This window comes from Volvox carteri, assembly GCF_000143455.1.
Source record: "Volvox carteri f. nagariensis unplaced genomic scaffold VOLCAscaffold_84, whole genome shotgun sequence".
In the NCBI taxonomy this organism is placed as follows: Eukaryota; Viridiplantae; Chlorophyta; class Chlorophyceae; order Chlamydomonadales; family Volvocaceae; genus Volvox; species Volvox carteri.
In genome coordinates this window covers 330,267-356,250 of record NW_003307627.1, presented here as the reverse complement: position 1 = coordinate 356,250, position 25,984 = coordinate 330,267, and the positions used below count along the sequence as shown (strand labels likewise).

The window sequence follows — 25,984 nt, the reverse complement described above, 5'->3', positions numbered from 1 at the left end:
ACCTTTCTTGTTCTCCTCCGGTCAGTGCTGCTCTTTTACCTTTAGGAATTTCCCTCTTATGTTTTTTCCTTCTCCTCGTCAATCGTCTGTGTTTTGTCGGACCCGGCCCCATTTTCCGCCCCTCCTCCCCTCCCTCACCGGCGACATGGCCTCCAGTGGAAGTGCCACGTGTGTATTGGCGGTGACGTGGCAGGCGGGGGGGAGACCGCAGGCAGGGGAGCTGCCGCGAAACACAACTGCCTCCCCCAAACCCACACGAACCCCGCCCCCGCCCCCGGAGGCGCTATCTCCCGCGCCATCTGCCGCCGACAGCGACAGCGCAGCAGCAGCAGCCGCTACAGCCCTTTGCGGCAGCGGCAGTTGCTGTATGGTGACGGCCTCCACACCCGCCGCCGCCGCTGGCGCTACACCCCCTCCCGCTACAGCCGCTCCGCCACCTCGCAGGTCGAGCACCCATAGGGCCCGACTAATCGCCTCCACGAACACAAGGCCCCCGGAAAAGCAGTACAAGGTGCCGTACAAGGCGGGACAGACGGGGGCGCCTGCAGAGGCGAGTGAAAAGAGCCGGTGTGTATGTATGCATATATGTATGTATGTATGTATGTATGTATGTATGTATGTATGTATGTATGTATGTATGTATGTATGTATGTATGTATGTATGTATGTATGTATGTGCGGCGCCATGGGGGTTGGGGGAATTCGACGACAGTGCGGACATATTGTGTATTGCACGTGGGAGATTGGGCCCCCCCCGGGAACTCCCCTCCCCCCGCCCCGCAGACGGACCAGCGGGCGGAGTGCTTAGGGCCCCCCGGGGTACGGCGTTGCGGGTTAGGGCTGGAGGGGAGCTGGGAAACTCTCAATCCCCAAGTCCCCCCGAGTCCCTGCCGTACCGGTCAGCAGTACGGCATCGTCACCGCCTCCTCCCAGGGTTAGCAACCGCCCGAGAGCATCCGCGGGACGGAGCTTGGCAGCGGCGGCAGTAGCCGGTGAGGAAGACGCAGCAGCAGCAGGCTCCTGCGGGGGAGAGGGAAGGGGGTGTCGTACCGTGGTGGTGAGCAGGAGTAGCAGTACGGGCACCCGGGTTGAACACCACACAACCTTCTTCCTGAGATACATACATACATACATACATACATGCACCACCCAGCCATCGGCCATTAACCCGAGCCTCTCCAGCCTAACCCTCCCCTGCACACAACGCGTACGACATCCCCCTGTCGTACAGAGGAACACAGCATGCATGCATGCATGCAGCACCGACAAGCCCTCGCAGCCCGCCACCACCCACCTCCTCCGCCTCCTCCTCCTCCTCCACCTCCCCCTCCAGCTCCTCCCCGGGTTCCGGCCCTCCCGCCCCCTTCCGCGCCCGCAACTTCCCCGCCAGCGCCTCCGCCTCCGCCGCCGCCCCCGCTGCCCGCCTCTCCAGCTCCCGCCGCGAGCTTAGGCTGCTGGTCCGGGCTTGAGAGGTCCGCAGGCGGCCCCCGCCGCCCCCTGAAATCACGGATTGCGGGGGGATGAGGTTGGAGAGACGAACCACAGGCGGGTGATGATGATGATGATGATGCGAAGTGTAGAAGGTGAATTGCTACGGACGTCCAAGGCACCAAGGTACCGGGACAGGACAGTGCGCTCTGTGCGTGCGTTGTGTGCTTTGCGGGGGGTGGGGTGGGGGGAAAGACGAACCACGAACGAGGTGGGGGGGCCGGGGGCCCGGGGGGACAAAACCCCAGGAGGTGAGAAAATGCAATTCAACCCCCAAAACCTCATTCACGAAACCCCCCTTCCCCCCTTCCCCTTTTGTCGTACACTACCTGTTCCCCCCTCCTCCACCACACGCATCAGGCTGCGCAGCGCCCGGCCCTCCAGCACCTCCTCAACACCGCCGCCGCCGGGAATAGCGACCATCGCCGGGATACCCTCCGTTAAAACTAACAACCGCCAACCGCTAGCAACCGTCGATGCCGCCGACGCGGTGGTGTACGGCGGCGTCGGCGGAAGTTCCAAGAAGGTATCGCCGTACACCAGTCCGCCCAGCAGCTTTCCCCCGGAGTTCCGAGGGGAGATGTCCGGGAGGCTCAACCGAATTACCTGTGTTTCGTGTGTGTTTTGGTGACGCGTGGGTAAGCGGGGGACGTCACATGTATGTACACAAGAAGGTCGTGTGTGTGTGTATTTGTGTTTTTGTGTAATATTTTGAATTTTTTTTGTGTGTGTCTATTTTGGGGATGGGGGAAAAGACGAACCACGAACGAGTGAGGCTGCTGCCAGGGCAAGAGTTAACCAGGGGGGAAGAGAGTGCAAAATCGAGGTGGGTGTTGCCGGTTTGGTTTGGCTGAGCGCCAAGTGCTGAGTGGCGAGCAACCCCTTATGACAGAATATCGCAACGTCATGTCTTTCTGTCTGTACGAGTGTTGAAGCGTGTTCGATGCGGCTTCTCACAACTCCCCCCCAACTGCTGCCTTTTACCTCCAGCATATCTTCGTTACCCCGCCCACCTTTCCCCCCATAAACCCCTCTCCATCCCCCCCCTCATCACCTGCCCCCAACCCCCCTCCCCCCATCCCTCCCCCCCCCAAACCCCACCTTGAGCTGTCTGCTGCCCCGCACAGCTGGCACCGTCACCCGGTTCATGTGGTCCATTTGCATCAGCGTGAATCTGAGCCGGGCGGCAGTGGGGCTCCCCGCCAGCCCCAGCTGCTCCGCCCGCCTGGCCAGCACTTCCACCGCCACCGCCTTGGCGCTGAGGGCCGTGGCGCCGTCGACCTATACACACACGTCGCGAGTACGGCGCGGGAAGGGAGGGAAGGGGGGTCCCGGGGGGGGGGAGAAGAGCACCCACACCGATGAAAAACACACACACGACGAAATGACACGTATCAAAGCGCAGGGCGCAGAGAAAGAGGCTGTAGCAGGGGCTATAGCAGCAACAGCATCAGCAGCGCCATAGACAGGGCACGACGATAAACAGGCAGACAGACAGACAGACAGACAGAGCGCAGGACAAGAGGGAGCGAGCCCTTTCCCCTCCGACCCTACCAAGGCAAAGTGTGACATGGCCGCGTGAGCTGCCTCCACCACGGCCGCGTACATCCTCATCATCATCACCACCTCCCCCGCCTGCCCCTCCCACGCCGCAATGGCGGAGGCAAACATGAACCCCTGTTCGGCCTCCTCCTCCTCCCGCTCCTCCGGGTCTGTCGGGTCGCACAGAAGCAGGCCGGGTGTGGGAGGGACATCGGGGGAAAGGGGAAGGTGGCAAGAAACATAAAACACACGTGCCGTGTCCCAGCACGTGAACAATGCTGGGGTAAGTTATTGGCGTGGACGCACACACGAGAACACGACGCGCGCGTTGTGTGTATATGTATATGTGTGTGTATATACTCACAGATACCATCGCCCCCCCTTTCCCCTCAACCCCCTTTCCTCGGCAGCAGCTTCACTCGCTCGTGGTTCGTCTTTTCACCCCAACGCCAGCCCTTATCACTAGTGTCTGTCTGTCTGTCTGAAGGTCGTGTCCGCCACCCTAACGGTTAACGACACTCACCTCCCCCCTTCACCCCACCCCCTTCCAACCTCCTCCCCCTCAACCCTCTTTCGCGTCAATCGTCTATGTTTCGTCGTATCCCCCATCTGCCCCCCAACCCCCACACACAAAACACACACGCACCTGCAAAAACGTCCCGGGTCCCACAACCCCTGGTCAGGAAGTAGCTCCGCGCCACCCGCAGGGCGCTGCGGGGGTCAGCCCCCTCCACCACCCAGTGGAGAGCGGGCTGGGACGGGAGGAGGTTGCTGGCGGGGTGCGGGATTGGGGTGGAGGTGGTGGAGGAGGGGGTGATGGTGGGTCCAAAATTGACAGTCAGTGTCGTGGCCTCACTGCGAGCCGAGTCATCTGAGCTGCGGGGCCCGCACACGACTCGGGGGGGCAGGATGACCGCCTGCCGGGGTGGGGTGGGGCGGGGTGGGGGAGGGGCATCCCGGGGGGTTGAGGGGGATGACGAACCACGTGAACGAGTAAAGCTAATGCCAAGGAAAGAGTGTACAAAAAGGGGGAAGGGGACGGGGGACAGTGTTCGGCTGGTAGTGGTGGTGGTTGTGGTGGTGGTGCTGGCGATGAAGTGAAGTGAAGTGATGTGAGAAGGAGTTATACTTTGTCCAGGAAAGAAATGTGAGAATGTGGTGTACGGAAATGCGGGTTATGGATTGTGGCGGGTTGGGTGTATGTACATGTAGCTAGGTAGGTATGTCCTCTCCACCCGGCCCCTCGGGGGCGCCCCCCCATCCCTCCCTGCCCCCACCCCACACACCCACCCCTCCCACCCACCTGCTCTACCCCCGGGGCTGCCCTCAGCATGCCGTACGAGAAGTAACCTGCGAGCGGCTCCACCAGCTGCCTCTCACTCACTTTGGCGCGCTGACCGGCCGGCTTACCACCCAGCACCTGAGGGACGGCCGGGGGGGAGGAGGTGGGAAGGGGAGGGGGAGGGGATTTGGACGATGACGATGATGAGGTAGGTGATGGGACCAGAAGACGTTTGCGACACCTGCCTGCAGCATCTCGTCCCAGTGCAGCCTCAGAGTGGGTACTGACTCCGAAACCAACACCTCCAGAGACCTGCCGTCCAGCTGACCGTACAAGTGCTGCATGTACGGCTGTACGTCATGCACCTGCAGGTGAAAAAAAGGGAGAACTCTTGGGGATGAGGGAGAAGGAAGGTCAAGTGCCCCAGGCAACACCCAGCCAGCCACCCAGGCAGCGGCACAAACCCAAACACACGTGCATATCACATCTCCACCTGCGTTTCCTCCCCCCCCCGTGCACGACACCTAGACCGCAATTACCGTACAATAAAATACCGCCCCTCGGTCCGGATCTACAACTGGGTTATCCCCCGGACTACAAGCCCCTCACGCGGCGCAGCACTGCAGCCTCAGCAATGGCATGGCAGTAGCATAACACTAGTAGCAGCAGTGGCAACAGCAGCAGTAGGAGTAGCAGCAACGGTAGCAGCGACGGTAGCAGGAGTAGCAGCAGTGGCAGTAGCAGCACTACTAGCAGCAGCAGTAGCTACACAGCGCCGCAGAGGAGGTCGACCTGCCTGGAAGTTCATGGTGAAGAAGCCGCTGCGACCCACTCCCTCCAGGCCGTATGCCTGCAGCAGGGGCCACCGCTCCAGCGCCAGCAGCTGCTCCGCACCCAGACGAGGAGCGAGCTGAGAGGATGGGGGTTCCTCATTCTTCTGTGCTGGACAAGGCGATAAGCTGCAGGGGATGCCGAGTCGCTGGCATCCCCGCAGCATGTGCACGAAACTGGCAAGTTTGTTTTCCTCTAACAGGTCTGGATCTGCGGCCTCAGAGACGGTGGGTCCAAGAATGCGAAGGCTGGCCACGTGGGGTACCAGCAGGCCTTGGAGCTGTTCGCGCAGCTCCGCATCGGGGATGTACAATCTTACTTCGGTTGCAGTGACCAGCGCTACCGCATCGTCGAGGTTGTCGTCAAGTTTAACTACGTCGATGGTGTCGCGGTTGCTGCGGCCGCTGAAGAGGTAGCCCATAGCCTGGTTGCAGACAGAGAAACGGCCATCGACGCCAGGGACGAGCAGCACGCCGTCCAGGCCGTTTTCCGCACAAAACAACTGCACGCGCCGGATGCGAAGAGTTGCTTGGGCGCTGCTAAACTCCATGACAGCTGTCGTTCCGTGGTTTCGAGCTGTCGCTGCAAACTTCTACCCACGGAAGGTCTGTTCTCGAAAAGTTGAATGTCCTAAAAGGACAGCTGTCTGACTACTTCAGTACCTACTGCAAGGGATAAGCCATTAGTTATTTGAGGCTAGCCAGGCTTGCGGAGGCGTCTAAGTAGGAAAACGCTGCCACACGCATGCAATAGTGCCACACGTCAAAGTTGCAGAAGCTGTCGCGCAAAGGATTACAATCAGTAGTATTGAATTCCATCATGGTATTCTTACATATGCTTGGGTATTCCGTCATGTCGGAACCGTCGTGGATTGATTCATTGCCGTATCATAGTGATTGGACAAGACTGTAAAACTGGATTGCAGGTTATATTAAGTGGAAAGCTGTTGTATGGGTAGCATTTGAGAAGTCCAACGTTTTATAAGTTTGACTTCCGTCATATGATACATTCCCAAGGACCGAACCACCAACTGCCGTTAGCTCCCGGAAGCTAAGGTAGGGGCTCCCTACTGGCAAGGATTATTGCTCAAATAGACTTTTATATGTATGCGTTTACTGATTTGTAGCATGAAATTGAAGAAAGCACAGCCTACCCTGCGCAATCTTCCGCCGCACAGGGGTTAACAAGGCTCCCCAAGCCCGTGGCTAGTTAGGGGCTGACCGCTCCCGCGTATACCTTTCTTCCTATCAGCATTAATCGCTGCGGAAGTCCGTTGCCACCCTGGACCGTGGCTCTCCCACAGGACGACAGACCCCTGCCCTCGCGGTCATTCAGCTTAACTTGCAGTTACGAGCGCCGTTTTAAACACATCTTACCTTCTTCCTAAGAACACTTTGCCGACGTCTCGCCTAGGAACTCCGGTTTGGCTCAGGTTTTATTCCTCTTCATCGTTTATCAGTAGCATTATCCAGCCCATATACCAAAGGCAAGAGCACACGCAAGCAGCACCCAAGAGCCGCCCCATATGGCGTTCCTCAAGCAGTGGGTTCTCTCCGGTTGGACGGAACTTCACGCAGCGGCCGATGCCGGAGATGTGGCCAAGGTGCAGCATGCGGTGCAGAAGAGCCCCCAGGACCTGGATCGAACCAGCAGGGTAAGAAGCGCCGATGCGCCCCTTTTTGTTGAGTCAAAGTCCGTCCGAGAGAGGAAGTGGTTTCGGAGGTATTCTTCACGATAAGGGAGCATCCGCCTCCTGATCAGATACCCGCAAGGCCCTCATTCCTTGCGCAAATTTCTTCCTCCAAACCCTACATCTCTTTCAACACCCCCGAATTGAGCTGCAGACCATTCGTTCCTGCGTTACATCCCGCCCCTTTTTCCGTCCTTCCGGTGGACGGTGCTTCTCCGGTGTCCCCTTCCTCCCTGCTCCCCTCCCCCCCCCCTTTCTTCCCCGGCACAGACGCGGGCAGTTCATTCCTTGTTTCCTTGCACATGATTTCCCGGCCCCCCACCCCATCCCCCTGCCCCTCCCGAGGGGCCACCTGACCCAGGAGGGCCAGACTGCACTCCACCTTGCCGCTGCCAAGGGGTTCGACGTGGTGGTCAGGGAGCTGCTGGCGCGACGTGCCAAAACAACACTGCAGGACAAGGTGGGTGAGCGCGCGCGTGTGTGTGTATCTGTGGGGGGCCCCCGTGGGCGGGCGGGTGGCTAGGAGGAGGGGGCAGTTCCAGGCGGGCCAAACTCTCCCCAACAGCATCCACGACCCCACAACCCCCCCCTTCACAACGCACACCAAGCAATCGTTGTCCAGAAGAACAACAACACCGCCCACCCCCTCACCTACCCCCTCACCCCCAGGCTGGTCGCACCCCCCTTCATCTCGCAGCAGCTGCCGGCCAGGTGGCGACCACCCTGGAGCTGCTGGGCCGATGTAACCGGGACCCCCCGGAGACCAGGTCCTTGCTGCTGAGTCTGCGGGACTGCGAGGGCCACTGCCCCCTGCTGGCGGCGGTGTGTGCCGGCAAGGAGGGGACCTGCGGGGTATTGCTGCGGGGGATGGAGACCAACAGGGTGCGGCTGTGCGTGGATGCGGTGAGGAGGGGAGAGGGGAGGGAAGGGGGGAAATCAAGGAATGCAAGGAATGCAAGGAAACCAGAAGGAATGAACTGCTGCCGGAAGGCGTCCAAAGTCTGCGGCGGGGGAAAGGGGCGGGGATTGGGGGGGGGAGGGAGGGAATGGGGGCCCAGTTAGCCGCAAGCTCGTTTGAATGATGTACCCATTCATGCGTCGGACAGACAGACAGACAGACAGACAGACAGACAGGCGGTTGTCTCCCCCGGTCCACCTGCAGGTCTATCTCACAGCTACCAGTCCTCTCCACCATCACCGCTTACCAACGCCTGATGAATTCATGCGTACAGATATTTGCTTGTATGCATGTATGAATGTGTGGTTTTGCAGTCCGGCCGTGGCCCCTTGACATTGGCGGTTCTACGGCGGCACGTGCACCTGCTGCCGCTGCTGGCGGCTGCAGCCGGTGGGCCCGACACGGAACGAGATCCCGCCACGGGGGGGACGCCCCTGCACACCGCGGCCCGCCTGGGCCTGGTGGCCGCCGTGGAGGTGCTGCTATGTCAGGGCGCCAGCAGGACCACCCGGGATAACGCGGGACGTACGGCAACTGAGGTCGCGCTGGCGGCGGGGCAACACGCGGCGTATCGAGTCTTGCGAGAGGCACAAACCCCCGCACACCCCCACAATGCCATGGCGACGACGATGACGACCGCGACCACGACTGCCACCGCTGCGACCTGCCATTCGTTGCTGCTGCAGCCAGCGGCGGCGGTGGAGGGGGCGGCGGCTGCGGTGACTGCCCCTGGCGACCCGGACGCGTCCTCTCTAGGGTTGTCGTACACCACCGTGGGGGCAGGGACGGTGGCGGGGGGTAGAGGGGGGGGTCCCGGGGGGGCCCGCATGCAGCAGCTGCTACCCGATGGGGAACCCCGGCCGGTGGCCTACCCTCGTATGCCTGAGGGCGCCAGTGTATACTTCTAATAATACTTTCATACTATAATGTACACGGCAGTTTGTATAGGGTGCCGTACTGCTGGAGTGTATGAATGTGGTGGATGACTGAGGTAGCGAGGCGCCAGATTGCGTGGGAAGGGGCCCTTCAACGTGTGTACGGGGTTTGTATGGTGTGTGGAGTGGGGCTGATGTGCCGTACTGGGGGTCACTGCTTTATTTTATTTGTTTATATACCTTATTACTGGGCTGTAATTCCATTTCGTGGTTTATGGTTCTTCTCCCCCCAACCTCAATACACACACATGGTGGGAGTAGACATCGGGAAATGCCCTGGGGAGGTGCGCCTCTTATTTCGTGTGTTGATGTGCTGCTGCAGAGGAAACCGCCGTACATATACACATACATACTTACATACTGGCTACATGTGCTGGAAAGGGATTAGATCACAATGTTTACACGGCATATAGATCGCAACGTGTACGGCAAACCAGACACCTTCCCCCAATCCACCGGTGGTATTGGAAGGGTGGGTTCTGGAGCCATCACAGGACTCTGTTAACCACCAAAGGTGTTGTTCGTGAACCACCGCCACCCCTCGGCATTTCCTGCCACCCTCGCAGCTTCGAAGATTATCAAAACACACACCTACATCCACATAAGCGATAAGGCCAATACGCCTGGTCAGTTTGGTGACCCGTCTGATGTCACCGACCCGTGGGTCATGGACCTCCTGGCAAGTCAGCTGTGTGTTAAATTACCACACATGTGGTCACATCCATCCATCCGTACGTTTACATACATACATACATCAGGAAGGAGCCGCGCCGACGACCAAGCCGGGGTTGGGGCCGCAGGTCCGTCGGCGGATCACCACGAGAACTTGTGGATATAACGGGTGGGGTATAGCAAGTAGGTGCCAAGCGAGGGGAGGTAACGATGACAGATCAAACAGCCCCTTGCCCTCCAGCAATTGCACGTGGTCACTTGACCACACGTGCCCCGTGTTCAGCGCCAGCATGTAGTCCACATCTGTGAGTGCCTCATCAGGGAAGGTGCCTCCTTCACATGCTGAGTTAACACCAAACACCAAAAGTTAACTTCAAATGTGCGTTTTTTTTCCAGCGCCGCGTCCATGCTTTCTGCTGCTTTTAGGGTGGTCTGGCATTCCTGACACCGGCTGCTTCAGAGCTGCTCAGCCTCTTGAGGTATCTGCACAGGCCTCTGAAGGGCTCTGAGGGGCTCTGGAGGGTTCTGGAGGTCGGTAAGACGCATGCTTGGCAGGCCAGTACCTTACTGCTACGCGTGGTTTGTGATACCAGTTTCGTGAAATTTCACGAAATTGGTAGCAGGTGAAAATCCAGACCGGTTTTTGGAGGCACCGTTTCACGAATTCTTGTGCGCATGTGTGCACGCTCCAACCCGGACATGTGTCGACATGTCGACAGTGTGTGGTGCACACAAGGAGCTGTTAAAGGGAGCCATGTGGTGACGCTGTGTTTATAGATGCGATGTGCCGCAAGCCCAACCCCGAGATACACGCGGTGGGATGGGAAGTAGGGGGGCAATTTCACGAAATCTGGTAGCACGGTGAAAATCCCGACCACCTAACGCCACGGTCCTTTCACGAATTCTGGTGCGCGCCGTGAAAATCTCAGGGCCCAAAAATAACATTTCACGAATTCTGATATCACGAATCACGTGTAGCAGTACGGTACTCGGTTGGCCCACTATCCAGTTGCAGAGGCCGTGGGAACGCACGTCATGCTGAAAGCCAGTTGAGGTGGGTATTACGGATTTCACAGTGCAGACATTGAATGTTTGGCAGGCCGGCAGCACCGCGCTACAGCCCAACAATCGTACAGCTAACATGGAGCACAACCCAGCACAAGCGCAGCCATCCACAGACCACCAGCACTTCATGTTATTTACCAGTATATGCTTCATTCGGCTACAGAGCTGAAACACGGACGGATACCCCACCCCAATGCAAAAGCTGCAACGGCAAGGCCACTAATACATTACCGACTTTAGTGCAGCATCAGGGGGGGCGGAGGAGGGCCTCCTAATCATGTTGTCCATTCAGGTCTTTGATGCCAAAATCTAGTCCGCTGGAACACATGCCAACCAGCGACACGCCGAAGTCATCAGCACCGCAAGGATGTTCGTGCGACACCACACCACGGCCTCATCATCGCGGCTCCCTGCTTCATCCCGCCAGCAACGAACATACCAGTCGCCTGCAGCCCTTATAGGTGCAGGCGCCGCACGGCCTTGGTAAGCAACCACGTTCCACCCTCAGCGGTGCCTAGCCACCCTGCCACCAGGCCCGCACACCAAGCACCACCAGCAGCGCCGCCACGCGCTTCCGCGCGCGGCTGCAGCTACCGCCCCGCCGCCACAGCCTAGTCATACAGCTCTGTGCGCAGCAGTCGCTGCTGGCGGCTGCACGTTGCCGCTGCCAGCCAGCCTCCTGCCACGTCCTGCATGGCGGCCAGCAAGCACCGCACCATGAGGCTGTGCTGCACGGAGAGTTTGCCACCCAGCTCGGCTGCGACTGCAGCAAGAGAATGGCAAGCTCCTACGACAATGCCTACAGTGCAGCGGGAGCACTGCTCATGCTCATGACCTCCGACAACTCCGACATGCTGCCTGCGATGGGCGGCTCCTGCAGCTCTGCAGTTTGAAGCCAGGTGAGGACGTTTTCTATGGAGTGATAGTCCTGGAAGGTCCAGCTCCCGGCCATCTTGCCGTCCCGCTGTGCCCGGTCGAGGCTCAGCTGCGCATGGGTGCTGAGCATGCGGCGAAAGGGGACCACCGTGCTGCTGTAGTATTGTAGGGGCCGCGCCTCCAGGTCGCCGTATGTTGTGTCGCCGAATGCATTGGTCAACTCAGCATAGCCCTTGCCCTTGGGCCCTCCCAGCCACTGGCAGTCGGCGAGCTTCTGTGACTTGAGCTCGTCCCACAGGATGTGTAGCTTGAGCTTCTTGTCTGCCGGGTCCTCGTAGAAGCAAACAGCCGAGTTGTTGTAGGCACGCTCGATGGGCTGCAGGGAAACACGTGATGTGGCGGGTCACACTGCTGCAAGAACACAGGCAGCGCCAGCCGCCACAGGCTAGATGGCATACTGCGTCAAGGCCAAGAGAACCGCCTCTGCATGCCATACGCACGTGCCCATGCCCGAGCTACAGCGCTTGCATTCATGTAGGATGAGGACAATGCAAGCGCGAGTGTCTGTACCTTGGACAGCAGCAGCGTGTTGCACGGTGATGAGACGTCCTCCTTGGACAAGCCCAGCAGGTGGCACGTGCCATCCGCCCAAGACAGCTTGCACAGGTGCGCAAGGCTGACACAGTTTGGGGGGATGCCTTCCCCCAGGAGCTGGCAGCCCTTCACCCCCGCACACTGCAGCTGTGACTTCAGCGCAGATGTCTTGCGGTCTTTCTCCGACTTGCTGTGCATTGCAGTGGAGCCGTCACGCCACAAGAGCACCTTTGAAACTAGGAACGGCAGAACTGACTCCAAGCCCTTAGCCCCTCCTCGCTAGCACCACGTGATCCAGCCAACTTGGCAGCTGGACTTGTCAGTAAGTACGGCCAGTCGCCCAGTTGAAATGCATGCAGGATCTTATTAACACAACCAACGCGGGAACGAACGGGTACAGAGCAGCAGCAGAAAGGGACGGACAGAACAACTTCCAGCTGACTTGCAGTACAGCATAGGCGCCGGGGCCCAGGCCCGCACCGCAGCCCATGCACCCACCGTGCCATGCCCAAGCGAGCGCCCCGCCTACCCACCCCAACCTGCCTACAGCTGGCGCGCTCTATGCGAGCTCCCCTGGGGCGGGTGTTGGGCGGGTGCTGGGGCCAGGCCCACCACCCGCCAGCTGCCCCTTGCCGCCTCTTACAGCTCCCAGCACGCACCCAACACGAGTGGGCGCAACCAGCTCACCCCGCAGCCCCCAGCAACGACCCACCCACCCTACCGCGAGACGGCCTCACTGCTGCCCTTCCGATATAGAGGCCAGCACCCCCAGCAACGGCCTCCACACCCCCGACAAAGGCCCGCTTCTTTTCTTGCTTCCGTAGCGGCCTCACCCGTCTTAATGCCATAAGCGTTCAGCCAAACCCCAATCGTTCCCCCTGAGGATCGGTTCCCTTCCCACGAGCGCCAGGCCTAGAGGCCCTGCAATGCAGATGGGGTCTCACCGTCAGCTGCAGTGCTCCCGGGGCCTGGCCCTGCCGCCGCGCCTGCATGACGAGAACGTCACATGTATGCAGGTCAGGATTATTGCACATCAAGCTGTATCCTGAAGAGACAGAGGCGGTGGTTGCACAATCGGGGATTCAATCGCAACATGCCGGAATGGTTCACATGGGGCTGGTGTGCTCCGAACTCAGAACTACAAATGTGCCGTTGCTCACCCTACAGCCTCTTGAAATGATCACCAGCAGCAGCGCTGTTCTCGATAGCTCAAACACTTCCGTACTACACCGCCGCGGGACACTAGAGCCGGAGTCTTAGGTCAGGTCAAGCCTGGGCTAGCACAACCAACTCACCGGCTCCAGCCGTGCTCCCCGCACCGAGGCCATGATGGCTTGGAACAGCTTTTTGGAACAGCCGATACCGACACCAGCGTTTTGGGTGATATGCTGCTCCTTACAAGGACTGCTCGTAGCATGCTCGGTTGAATGCTCGGTAGCGTACGAGTTTACCTATCATGATGTTTGTTTGCATATCCCTCCAAGCGAGAGGGCTTGGACCTATGCTGATGTTCGTTACAAGAAGTGAACTGAGGACTGATGCTACACGTCATGTATACGCGTTGCTTAGCTTGCAACTGGACGCGCCCACGATGAAAGGTATGCACGTAAATTCGCCCGTGCGCTGAACGCCTTGTAACCCTTCAACTACACTCACAATATATCGCTGCACTATTCTCTCCACTCCTGCCACATCATGTTTCACCGACATACTTCGGCATCTTCCGCATCTATACTATCTATCTATCTATACTTTAGTACGCGGTCAGCTGCTTCACCAGGACCCCGGTGTTTTCTGACGTTAGCAAAATTAATTTGAATCCATACGGAGAGGATGATAATGAGGAGGTTGTGACTGACCCAGAGATTGAAGTACTGGTACAAGCAACATACCCCGCTAGTGATGATGAGGCTTTTAGTGACAGTGACTACGAGACCGACGTAGAACGAGATACCGATGAGTCGTGCGTGGATGAGGATTTTGATGAGGATGAGGAGGACGAGAAAGAGGAGCAGAAGGGATGGGCGGCCGCGGCGGCCAAGGCGCTTGGCTTTCGCTGAGTGTGCCGTGTCCCCGAGTGTAATGGTTCACGAGGAAATAACGATAATAACGATTTACAGGGCAAAAAAATGCAAAGTGTCACTTCCCACAGCGTTTCAGCCAAGGACAGTGCCCCCGTAAAGGTTTTGCGGGGGTTAGGGGGGCCCCGTAAGGTTTTCGGCCAGTACAGGAGCCTGGTACGGGGGCCCCTCCGTAAGGAAAATTTGGGAGGTACAGGGGAGCCTGCAAGTTTCAGGAAGGTCAGTGTCGAACCCTGCCCCTCAGCTCCGACCAACTAACAACCCCCCCCGATGCGTGATGCCCCACTCTACTGCTGGTTACCAACAAACAGTGTGCCAAAGCCCACCATACAGCCTCGTGATAATGCTCACCAGCAGCAGCCAGCAGTGAGCCTGCAGGGGGAGGGTAGCACAACGGATTTCAGCTTCAAGGTCAAGAACAAAGAAACCCAACATGCTTTGAGAATATTCATCGGTCAGACGGTCAATCAGTTGCCATTGGGACCTGCGCAGCAGTGCCCACAGCGGCAGAGGTAGATCCTGGTGATGGCCAGCCTACTCTGCCGCACTCTTCACGGTAGCTCCACATGTCCCAATGTGTACCAAACTGAGGACTCTTCATCCCAGCAACGCGCCTTGGGCCTTCCGCCTCACGAAGGTGACAATTGCTGAATCGCCGTCTGTGTCCAGGATCCTCCACTGGCTCAGTTGGTCATCAGTTTGCTCCCCGATGAAGAACAGCAGGTCTCCTCGTTCTGGGCTGCTGACCACTCTTCGAACGGTGTCCTCAGCTGCCATCCTGGATACCATTCCCGACCTTGCCGGAGCTCCAGGATAGGCGCAACGCAGAGCACGATATCAAGGCTATTGAATATTGCTTTCTAGTAGCATGCGCGTGGGTGAGGCGCAAAGACGTTTCAGCACAATGCGTTGACAGAAATAGCAGGTGCAGGCTAGCTATTTTTGAAGTATGGTCGTTGTATGTATGGCTCTTCACGCTTCCAATGTCCTGGATTGGTCGGCGTCGAGACAAGTGCACATCGGGATCAATATGTATGGTGCACCCCCGCGGGTGCATGGCGCACCCCCGTGCGGGTGCATGGCGCACCCCTGCGCGGGTGCATGGCGCACCCCCGTGCGGGTGCATGGTGCACCCCCGCGCGGGTGCATGGCGCACCCCCGTGCGGACTCCCGGAGACGGTGCGAAGCCTCCCTGGAGTCCGCCAACGGAATCACCCAGCACGACGCTTCTCGCTGCAACAGTAATTTCAATCAATAGCTTTACATTCGCTGATCAGGAACAGCGGTTCTGCTTGATCATTCTTTGCAATTTTAAAAGCTCCATACATCGCAGGCAAACGGATTGATTGAATAAATAATTTTAGCTGAACTCAGGTCGCAGGTCGGGAAAGCCTCACGCTGGGTGATTCCGTTGGTGGACTCCAGGGAGGCTTCACACCGTCTTCGGGAGTCCGTGCAGGGGTGCATGGCTTTTCATGCTTCCAATGTCACGGATTGGTCGGTGTCGAGACAAGTGGGCTCCTGAAGGAAGTCAATACAACACGTTGAATTTGTAGGAAATGCGGCACGGCAAAATCCTTCCATATGGTCACGTGTCCAGCCCCTGCCTCGCGCTCTCCCCGCTCACTCCCCGGTGCCCCCTCGAAACGGCATGCCAACACTCTTCACCTGGCCCTGCGCTGTGATCCAGGAGCTGAGCTATAGTAGGACTTAAGGACACTTGATGCTTATCTGAGGTTTCCTAGGAGTTCCTCTACGGGTGTTAGGATAGTGCCCACATGGCAGGCGGCTCTGCCACAGGGAAGTTCATTCCTTCGTCTTTCCCCCCACCCCATCCCCCTGCCCCTGCCGAGGGGCCACCCGCACGCAGGAGGGCCAGACTGCGCTCCACCTTGCGGCTGCCAAGGGGTTCGACATGGTGGTCAGGGAGCTGCTGGCGCGACGTGCCAAAACAACACTGCAGCACAAGGTGGGTGAGCATGCGTGTGCATGTCTGTGAGGGGGCCCCCACGGGCGGGCGGGCGGCTAGGAGGAGGGGACAGACTGCAGCTTTCCTTTGCTTCGGTCAATAACTAATAGTATTGAAGACCATAAACATAAGAGGTTGTAGGCGAGGGGAGGGGACGAATTGGGCTCGTGCATTCACAATGGCCTGACCATTCGGAATTTCTGAGAAACCCTCAGTAACTGTCAGTCCCGCTCAGTTCCGCTCAGTGCAACCAATGCCTGAAACCACTGCCGCGCCTAATCATGTCAACTATTACATTTTGTGGCATATGGGTTAGCGCTTGGCTCACAGTGTGCCTGACATGCTTCCCTGTGATGATGACAGCATGATGCTGGTGTGGAACAGGTAGGGTGTCAGCTTCAGAGAAGCTGTTAAAATAGGCTCAACCCCTCGTGCATCTGCCGATCAGGGACAGGGGAAGGGGACAATGCGACGGACACAAAACACATGCACGACCGAGTACCGGTATAAGCGGATTCCGCCTCACTGCACTCCCTGCTAGCTCAAGATATTGCACTTTCAATGCGGGAATGTATGTATGTTGTTACAGGGTGGTTAACTTCGTCAGCGGCCCCTTTCCTGGGCAGTCCCTGCTCTCCCCTGCTAGAGGGGCACCCTAATCCGTCACCCCATCCGACTTCAGAGTGTATTCGTTGGGTTCAGCAGCTCACCACCAGCATCCAACCATATCTAGCGGATCAACGGTGCATCAATTTAGTTCCTGGTCAGCTCGCAAGTTGACCAGGAGCTGACAGATAGCAACAGGCGCCCATGTTCAGGCCTGAAATCACACATACATGCCACCTTGAGCTGTGAAGAAGCTTGCCCAGTACACTTTGCGTGCTGGTCAGTGACCTTCCTGTGACACATTCCTTGGTCCTCATGCCATCCCCAGACACGCTTCTCTTCTCGCCCATCGACTGACCATACCATACTGTCAAGGTGCAAGATGTTGCTGTGCATTCGATAGCCGGGTGTTTATAAGCGCTTCACAGACTAATGATGGTTCTGGTCTGTCCCGTAATGTTCACCCAATGCTTACTCAGGCAGAGGAGATGTAGATAGACAAACTGCTCTTGCACCGTTGCACACACTGTGCTCCCACCAGGGCACACACCAACCTGCATGCAATCCATAGCGCTAAAAACACCCACAAAGTGCAATTAACACACAACACGCCACATCACCGACTGATTAGGGAGCATCACACAAGATGCTCAAGAACGAACCAGGAGCATGAGGTTTCAAATTGGCCGAAAGCCACATGGAAAAGCACAAAAAGATCTCCACAAACCAAAAAAGGACCACCTTCCAGTGCAAGTACATAAACCCCAAAACCTGGCCTGGGTGTACTGGTTGACGTACACATTCTAACCCTGACAACTGTCAGAAGTAGGGGCACTCATTAAGTTAACAAGGGCACTCACACACTTGACCCAAGAAGAACAGAGGCCTCTATCAAGCTCCAAGACCAAAGACATTTGCCGCTACAGACAGCATGTCCTAACCATGCACCAAGCCATTCCACAACTCTGAAGCAATGCACCTGTAATGCTTTCATGAAGGACGTCACTACAAAACCTCCCCACTCTGCAGAGTTGTGGGTTGCCCCTTAACGAGGCCCCCGAAAAAAGAGGCCACACTCCTGGGGGCTATCATAGCAAGTCGGAATCAGAGGTCGACCACTACAAGCTAACCCGCAATTGTCACTACGATGGGCAGGACTTTTCCCCCCAGTCTTGAAGATAGAAAACAACAACTATCAACTAGCCTCACCCAGTCAAGGGTAAGGTAGTGTGCACCAATGCTGCATGAATTCACACAAGCATAATGGTATCATCATCAGCTGTCAGATGCAGGATGCAAAGGGCTATGCAGTGGTGCCTGCCCCTGCTGCTAACAGGGTCGAAAGCCTGCAAGGTACTCCTCCTTGGTCACAGGTTGAAAGCAGGTGGGCGGCTTTGTCAGCCCCAAGGCCTCGTACACCTCGGGCAGCCTAAATAGTGCTCCCAAGGCCTGCGCATACTCATTCTCCCGTGCTGCCTCCTGCAGACCGTCGTCATTGGTAGATCCCTCAGAAGAGCTGCCTGCACTGCTGTTTGAAGCCCCTTTCCTGCCACCGTCACTACTAGCGACCGTGTCATTGTAGGCATCATGGCTATCATCACCACTGGTTTTAATATCAACCTCACCGCATGCCCTGCCCCTGCCGCCCCTGCTGGCCCTGCCCCCACTGCCGCTGGCCCCACCCCTGCTGCTGCCGCTGGCCCCACCCCTGCTGCCGCTGGCCCCACCCCTGCTGCCGCTGGCCCCACCCCTGCTGCTGCTGGCCCCGCCCCCGCTGCCGCTGGCCCCGCCCCCACTGCCACTGGCCCCGCCCCTGTTGCTGCTGGTCCCACCCCCACTGCTATCAGTAGCACGCCCCATCCGGCTGCCAGCCTCCTCCGTCCGGTGTGTGCCCAGCAGGGCCCTGCTGGTCCTGCCCCCACTGCTGCTGGCCCCACCCCTGCTGCCGCTGGCCCCACTCTTGCTGCCGCTGGCCCCACCCCTGCTGCCGCTGGCCCCACCCCTGCTGCCGCTGGCCCCGCCCCCACTGCCGCTGGCCCCACCCCCGTTGCTGCTGGTCCCACCCCCACTGCTATCAGCAGCACGTCCCATCCGGCTGCCAGCCTTCTCCATCCGGCATGTGCCCAGCAGGGCCCGTATAAAGCCAAGCATCACACTCTTTGGGCTGCTGGCTTCTGCTCCAGCAAGTGTGTTTTCTGCCAGAATGGGGAGTTGGGCCGGGCCCACCACATGAATAGACCTCTGGGGCTGGCCTGCATCCTTGCGGCCAGCATGAACCACATAATGTCTATTGAGGTCGCCAAATAGGACAGGTACATCATCTGCATTGAAGGACAGGGGCCGAGGTGAATGTCTTGCAGACAGCTGAGGTGCGGGGAGCATGGCTGGTGCTATGCTTTTGGTAATGGCATTGTGTGGGCTTTACTTGTCATTTTGCTGAACCATATGCATCTTAGCTCTTGAGTGCACCAGTCGGAACTAATGCACTCACTCATGGGCCAGTCCTTCATGTGGTTGACTGCCAGGTACTCAATCAGCGCCTGCACGCGCACACCAGGCAACCCCTTGTTCAGGGTGACATCAGTCTTGACTTCATACAGGGCAATGATTGAGCCCAGCATGGACTGCAATGCATCGGCCGTCATCATGCCATCCTTAACACTCAGCTTCCACCCATTGAACAACTTTGCACCGAAGTCCTCCTTGCACTTGGCCCACGCCACCCCCGTGACGAATATATAGTCCGTTTTCGAGGGCTTTATCTCGATGGTTTTGTGGCCGAGGTTGACCGTGGCTTGTAGCCACTCAACGGTCTGCACCGGCAGGACCTTCACACCTGCGAGGACATAACGTGGCCAGAATGGCAGATTGGGTGCATGAGTGACCTGAGCAATACCAGGAAGACATACAAAAAGCTCAGAGCCTGCATACAGCCGGTTGCTCTGCTAATGCAGTGCATGCTGCCCCAACACACTACTCCTGCTGCCCACATTCATCACTCCTCCAATGTCATAAACAATACCTTGAGGGGCGATGTGCTGCAGGTGCTTCACCGCTCTTGCAATGGTGTCTGGAGCGTCCTCATTGGCACCGTCCCAGCAGAACATGGCAGTTGGGGCCACAGGCACACAGGTGCAGCAGCATGGCGCAATGACCCCCATGACATAGTGCCACCGCACGCCCACTGCACCCTCGATCGTCTTGCACATATCTGATGAACAGGAGGACGGAGTGACCTTGATGGGGGAACTGGGCCGTGTGAGACCCTGATACAGCCATCATCCAGGGTAGCGAAAAGGGTGGAATGAGATGTTGCCACCAAGCAGGGAACACGAGTAAACACATGCTACATGGACCTATTATGGTGTCTGATGCAAACACAACACTGCATGCAGTCATCCCAGAGGCGCACCTTCACCTGGAGCTCCCTCATGGCCTTCTGAACTTCGGAGATAATTTGCTCACCCAGCAGCAGCCCTGTCAGCCCATGTTCTGCACGGAAGTATATAACGGCACTCACAATTAAGGCTCAAATGCAAGCAGGCCGCATGCAACCAGCAGGAAGGCTGCAGGCAAAGGAAGCACAGCAAATACCAGTGAGATGCCGCGGGCAAACAACAACTCTTTATAGGTTGAAGGCGCCACTGGAACATCCATAACAGTGCTCACAGCTGCAGAGGTACATCCCAGGATGATTGAGGGGTTGTTTTGCACACCCTACGAACGCGGAGGGGGGTTAAGAACGTTCTTAAGTCGTTCTTAGCCCAGCCAAATTGATAAAATCGAATAAACAGTAGAACGTTCTTACATCGTTCTAAGAACGTTCTAAGAACGTTCGTATGACCTCCGTTTATCTTAAAACCGTTCTTTCAAATTCTTTAGTATTCTCCAGGTCCCAGCAGTCTTATGTATTCTCTACCATTCTTTGGGGTGTTCTTTTACGTACTTAGGGATTCTTTCTCTAAAGCATACTTAGCTGCTCTCTGGCCGGTTTTAACCATTCTTACCATAGGTTTGCTAAGTATGGCACCCATTCTTAAGTCTCACTCTTAAGAAATAAAACCACTCTTTACCATTCTCTACGATTCTTTACCATTCTTTAGGGTCAGCAGTCTTATGTATTCTTTTCGTTCTTTGGGTGTTCTTATACATTCTTAGGCCAACTTATTGATTCTTTGCCTAAAGCATACTTAGCTGCTCTTTGGCGGGTTTTAACCATTCTTACCATAGGGTTTGCTAAGTATGGCACCCATTCTTAAGTCTCATTCTTATGAAATAAAACCACTATTTTACCATTCTTTAGCATTCTTTAGGGCCAGCAGCCTTCTGTATTCTCTTACATTCTTAGGGGTGTTCTTTTACATTCTTAGGCAAAATTATTGATTCTTTAATAAATAGGTGCATCCAGATTGTCATCGGAAAATTATATCGCCATGTAGCATGGAATGACATCATTTAACGAACAGCATGATATAAACTCAATCGTTACATTTGGAATGACATGTATAAAATCTCAGTGTGGGTATCAACCGTTTCCACATTTGTAACACAACCCCTTATACATTATGTGTGGGACAGGCGGGCATATCTACACCGGTGGTCGCTACCAGGTGAAACTCTGTCTACCCAGGTATTTCAGGGCACCCTCATCCAGTCACCCTAGCCGTCTTCTCAGTGAATCACTCGGGTACATCTCAGGAGTGCTCCCACCACCGTCATCCAACGACATGTACATCTGCAAACTTAATGGCGGCTGGAGTCCATTCCTGGTCAGCTCTCATGTCAACATTATCCCAGGCCGTTACTGTTCATCAAATAGCGGCACTCTTACCTTCCACCATCGGTATAACGTTTTACCTTGACTGGTGGCAATCCTGGAACCTCCGGAAGCGTCAGTGTATACACACATGTGTTACCAATGCTGCCTGCTAAGTTCATGACCTATGTATATATGTATATGTACGACACACCAGCACTAGTAGTACTACATGTACAGGAACTTGATGAACAATGCATAACAGCCATAAGAATATTCATACCATGTTATGAACACATGTGTACACAGTGGCTACTTAGCACAGCCTTTCATAAGCCCATGATGCATAGAGGGTTTAATAATTACGTATGGTCTACTACACCAATCAAACTGGCTGCCTTACGGCAGCATGAATTCAAGGCTTTGCAGCCATTTGCAATGGGCAACCACCCATCCTAGTGGGTCAAGCAACAACACCCATCACACAACAGCCTTTCAATACCATGGCTCGAGATATGTACATGTTGTAGCATGCATACGCATGTGCAGAAGGAGCAGGCATGCATGCCAACTCCATCCCGACACATAGGTCAAACATTAATCATGATGCTAGTTAGCAGTATGTAGCAGGCCCTCAATTATACCGACCATCCCTCTGTACTTGTTTCCATGCCCCAGAAGTCACAACTATGTCTAACCCTAAATGTTGTTCCCCTTCAAGGCTGATGATATCTGCTTTGCACTGACGCCCAGGGTATCACATGCCCAGGGCACAGCATGTCTGCCCTTGTCGTTAGCCAGGATGCCCAGAACAGGCCAGGATACCTGCATATATAGGAAGTAATGAAAGCTTGTCAGGATACAGGAACTGCTGGTGGTTAATTAATGTCCTGTCGTTCCTTACTTTATCAAACATGGTCAAGGGGTAGTCCTTGATGGCGAGTGTCTTGGTAGGCTCAGGCAGGGTAAATTTTGCACGGTGGTGCAGCCCCTTCATCTTGCCAATGACCAGGATCTCAATGGTGTCCTCAATGGAAACCGATGCCTGCACCACCAAAGAATTAGTAAAACCGGATCCAACTGAGTAATCAGTTGCAGAAAAGGCCAAATTATATGTTGCAAGTTAGAACACAGAGTGTACAGCAATCTGCCATAATATATACTTGCCATGTCACTGAGCACCAAGCCCGCCCCAAGCACTGATGGTGTGCTCGGCTTGTCTTTGGAGCCGCCCACCAGATAGCAGCCAATCGTCTTGTCAGCCAGGTTGTACTTGTTGAGGTAGGACACGTGGCCGCCTGCCGACTTGTACTTGTCCATCTCCTCCAGGCTGTCATCCAGAAGGGAGGCCCAGCAGTAGGGGTCAGCGGGAGCAGCATTTCCTGGGCCCTGCTGCCGTGTTGTCCTGCTGTACTACCGCGGTGCCATCTTCAGCCGTGTCCAGAGTATTATGATTAGGCACCTGGGCACCCTGCTGGGCAGGGGTTGGCTCATCACCTGCAGGGTCATGCATGACATGAATGCCCAGGTCAAATTGTAGGCAAGCAGGAGGGATGATGGCATGTTGAGGAGCAACTGACATTTACCATGCATGCACATATACATAGAGCTTGGGTTCCTGTGTACATACACATGTGCTGGCTAGCGCTATTGCACATGGATTGACTAGGTTCAGGCAGCGGGAGGCATCACATGTCCTGTTGTCTCCATTTATACAAGCATGATGAGGCTAGCAAGTTCACAGTCACGCACCCTTCTCTTTCTGTGTCTTCTTAGCCATGTTGCGGAGGTTCTTCCATTTGTGGTGGAGTGACTTCATCAATTCTTCAGCAACATCCTCCTCGGTTGTGTTTGCCTTGGCCTTAATGCCTACCATGGTGGCGGCACCTTCAGTTCTGCCAAATTTATTAATAAGTTCTGCAATCCGAACCTTCACCTCCTGTGGATTGATAAAAGCATACAACATTACAGGAGGGTGTCTTAGGGTTAGCCCATGCAAATATTTCATCAGGATGTATGATGTGTGAAACAGGGGGGTGTATCTTCACCCATGGCAGCTACCCTGCAAAACCCTGCCTTCCCCGGTATTTCGGGGCACCCTCATCCAGTCACCCTAGTCAACTTCTCAGTGGATCACTCAGGTTCCGCACCCACCACCATTTCCAACGGAATCTACCGGGTTGACAGCGGCCCAACTCCATTCCTGGTCGGCTCGCAGGTTAACTTTACCCCAGGTCACCACCGTCCATCAACTAAGGGGGCAATGTCATCCACCATCGGAAGGACTTTAACCCTAACGGGTATCGATCCCGGGATCTCCCGGGGGCAATGGTCATGCCTTACCAGTGGTGCCAAACCCTCTATGGATGTTTGTTGTGATTAGTAAAGAATCCTGGACCATGACACCTTACCGGGATGTCCTTGAAGTTGGATGCAGACATGATGTCCGAGTGAAACTCCTTCTCAAGCAAGCCCGCCATCTCCTGTGCGGTATGTTTTGTCCTCTTGCTGCAGTCATTGCTTGCAGCAGACTTTGCACGCTTCCGGACCTGCTGACCCTGTGCTCCCATGTCTCCCTGGCAGAGTGCATTCAGACCCGCAAGAAGGAGTGCAAGCTCAAACTGCTTCAGCCCCCCAGACAGCAGGGCAGACTTCATGTCCTCAGTGAAGTGGTTGATAGCCTGCAGCTTGGGGTTGTTAAAGTCTGGGGCATACATGCCATTCGCCACCAGAATTCCACATACTGCAAAGGAGTGATGAAAGGAGCCCTCACTCCCACAGTAGAGTTTATACTGCTCAGGCCACTGGAGGATGGCCGCAAGGAGCTGGCCCTCGTCGGCCTTCAAATCCAGGTTGTGCATCTCCGCCCAAGTTTTGTGTTGGTCTGAGAAAATTTTAAGATGCATCTCAGGATCGTGATTCACCACCACTGCAGCAGTGTCCTCGACGACAGCCGCTTCTGCAGCATGGGTCGGCATCTGCAGCAGAGAATATTGTTAAACCCAATATGACAATAAACATTGTAAATATTTATGAACTGAGATCTTTCACAGAGGAAGGAAAATGTAATGTAATGTAATGTAATGTAATGTAATGTAATGTAATGTTACAGAGTGGGAGGCTTCTGGGCCACTTTATCACATTGTCAGTTCTAGATCATTTATCACCTTATAGCACCATCCACCACTACCACACTGTACTTCGCCATACGAACTGTAAGTCCAAGGCGGCGGATCCAGCCTTCAGGGACCCCACCTCATCCATTCACCCGAACACCCAAAGAGACGGAGGGTTCGGCAATCGCCCACCAATCCAGCGTGCGAATCTAGTCCATCAACTGTGACCTCAACTCCACATCTCAGCAGCTAGCCATAATCTCGTGCTCCCGACTAATTCGGGGGTCTCCCCAGGAATCGAACCCAGGACCTTAAACCGCTAATTGCAGTAGTGTCAACCCAGACCAGACCAGGAAGGAAATGAGAACCCTAAAGTAGGGTCCGCCGCCTAGGTATCTTTAACCACCCGTTGGGACACCACATACCTTCACTTGTTGCTTGCTAAGCTTTGATGATAAGACAGTAAGCCTAGTGGATCTGCGAGTCTCCAATGGAGCTGAGTGGGTACTCTGTCGTCTGATAGGCGAGCGAGGCGACCGGATATTGTCAACAATGGCTTGAAGTCCTAGCTTTGCAAGGAATTCCTTTTGTTTGGCTATACGAATAGCACGCTCCTCATCCAAGCTTAGATTGGAATGCTGAAGAAATTCGGTCCTTGATGAATCCTGGACACTTTCCGGACCTGAGATTTTAGGAAACTGCATATGGATGAATTATATGGATGAAAATAATATGGTTTCGTGAGCTGGCCATCATGCAACATGACTTGCACCATGTGCCGTACCCTAACATATGTGCGTGTACGACAGGCAACCCAGCTCCTGTTCAGGGGCTCGGCTGTCACCCTGGCACCTGTACAAACCCGTGGCTTGCAGCCTGACATGTCCACTTACCTGCTGCAGCCCGCTGCCTGACACCAGCGCCATCCCTGGCTGCAGCAGCTGCATTGCCCCTGGCTGCCCATCCTGTTCCCCTGCTTCGGCGCCTTCGGCAGCCATGGCGGTTTCCACCTCAGCTGTGGCGGCACCCATCTCCGTGTTGGGCTGGATGGGCAGGGCTAGTAATAGGAACCAAAGGGGATAACTGAGTTGTGTTCAGCCCACAAAGATTAGCTGGGAACAAGGCGCTAACTTCAGACAACACAAGATCGCCCGATAACTGTGCAAGCAAGCACAAGTCAGAACGTCGTTTGTTGGGGAATAGGGACGTCAAAAGTAACAATATACAATACATTTGGACCCAGTTTAATAAGGAAGGAAATCAGAGAACACAGCGTTACTGGCACATTGGGTGTCAGTAACAGTGAAGAGATGGCCGAGCGGGATGAAGTGCACGGTGGAGTCGGAGGAGGTCCGGAGGAGAACGAAGTAATGGCTATGATGAAGGCGATAAGAATGGCACGCGACGAAAACACCCAGAAGGGGACGATGCGGTGATCAACGGACTCCGCACCTTATCCCACGTTGTCTGAAAGCAGGCGCAGCCAGCTGCAACTAGGCCTACCCAGTTGTGTGTAAGAGGAA

General features: G+C 55.9%; 4 protein-coding genes across 4 annotated transcripts in view; 1 reads left to right on the top strand and 3 right to left on the bottom strand.

Moving 5' to 3' along the window:
• Positions 1-5,693, bottom strand: part of mot9 (cilia/flagella specific MOT9) — a gene marked incomplete at both ends in the record, with an annotated part of 10,357 nt that extends 4,664 nt beyond the window's left edge. Inside the window, 11 exons of the mRNA XM_002957996.1 lie at positions 139-542; positions 897-1,020; positions 1,295-1,497; positions 1,818-2,094; positions 2,590-2,769; positions 3,043-3,200; positions 3,677-3,782; positions 3,887-3,947; positions 4,441-4,450; positions 4,554-4,677; positions 5,145-5,693. Coding sequence (XP_002958042.1) covers positions 139-542; positions 897-1,020; positions 1,295-1,497; positions 1,818-2,094; positions 2,590-2,769; positions 3,043-3,200; positions 3,677-3,782; positions 3,887-3,947; positions 4,441-4,450; positions 4,554-4,677; positions 5,145-5,693 — 2,196 coding nt within the window. The remainder of the gene's footprint in view (positions 1-138; positions 543-896; positions 1,021-1,294; positions 1,498-1,817; positions 2,095-2,589; positions 2,770-3,042; positions 3,201-3,676; positions 3,783-3,886; positions 3,948-4,440; positions 4,451-4,553; positions 4,678-5,144) is intronic.
• Positions 5,694-6,238: 545 nt separating this feature from the next.
• VOLCADRAFT_107946 (uncharacterized protein) lies at positions 6,239-8,699 on the top strand (the record flags this gene model as incomplete). Its single annotated transcript, XM_002958019.1, has 4 exons — positions 6,239-6,797; positions 7,195-7,293; positions 7,503-7,736; positions 8,106-8,699. The coding sequence occupies exons 1-4, from the start codon at positions 6,669-6,671 to the stop codon at positions 8,697-8,699; spliced, it is 1,056 nt and encodes a 351-aa protein (XP_002958065.1). The 5' UTR covers positions 6,239-6,668.
• Positions 8,700-10,916: 2,217 nt separating this feature from the next.
• VOLCADRAFT_107945 (uncharacterized protein) lies at positions 10,917-20,842 on the bottom strand (the record flags this gene model as incomplete). Its single annotated transcript, XM_002957995.1, has 13 exons — positions 10,917-11,715; positions 12,878-12,919; positions 13,229-13,384; positions 14,366-14,386; positions 15,079-15,103; positions 15,906-15,971; positions 16,312-16,420; positions 17,924-18,068; positions 18,816-18,910; positions 19,081-19,425; positions 19,612-19,855; positions 20,002-20,081; positions 20,815-20,842. The coding sequence occupies 13 exons, from the start codon at positions 20,840-20,842 to the stop codon at positions 11,263-11,265; spliced, it is 1,809 nt and encodes a 602-aa protein (XP_002958041.1). The 3' UTR covers positions 10,917-11,262.
• Positions 20,843-22,044: 1,202 nt separating this feature from the next.
• Positions 22,045-25,984, bottom strand: part of VOLCADRAFT_107944 (uncharacterized protein) — a gene marked incomplete at both ends in the record, with an annotated part of 4,622 nt that continues 682 nt past the window's right edge. Inside the window, 7 exons of the mRNA XM_002957994.1 lie at positions 22,045-22,170; positions 22,250-22,390; positions 22,582-22,675; positions 22,808-22,842; positions 23,219-23,284; positions 23,757-24,323; positions 25,355-25,504. Coding sequence (XP_002958040.1) covers positions 22,045-22,170; positions 22,250-22,390; positions 22,582-22,675; positions 22,808-22,842; positions 23,219-23,284; positions 23,757-24,323; positions 25,355-25,504 — 1,179 coding nt within the window. The remainder of the gene's footprint in view (positions 22,171-22,249; positions 22,391-22,581; positions 22,676-22,807; positions 22,843-23,218; positions 23,285-23,756; positions 24,324-25,354; positions 25,505-25,984) is intronic.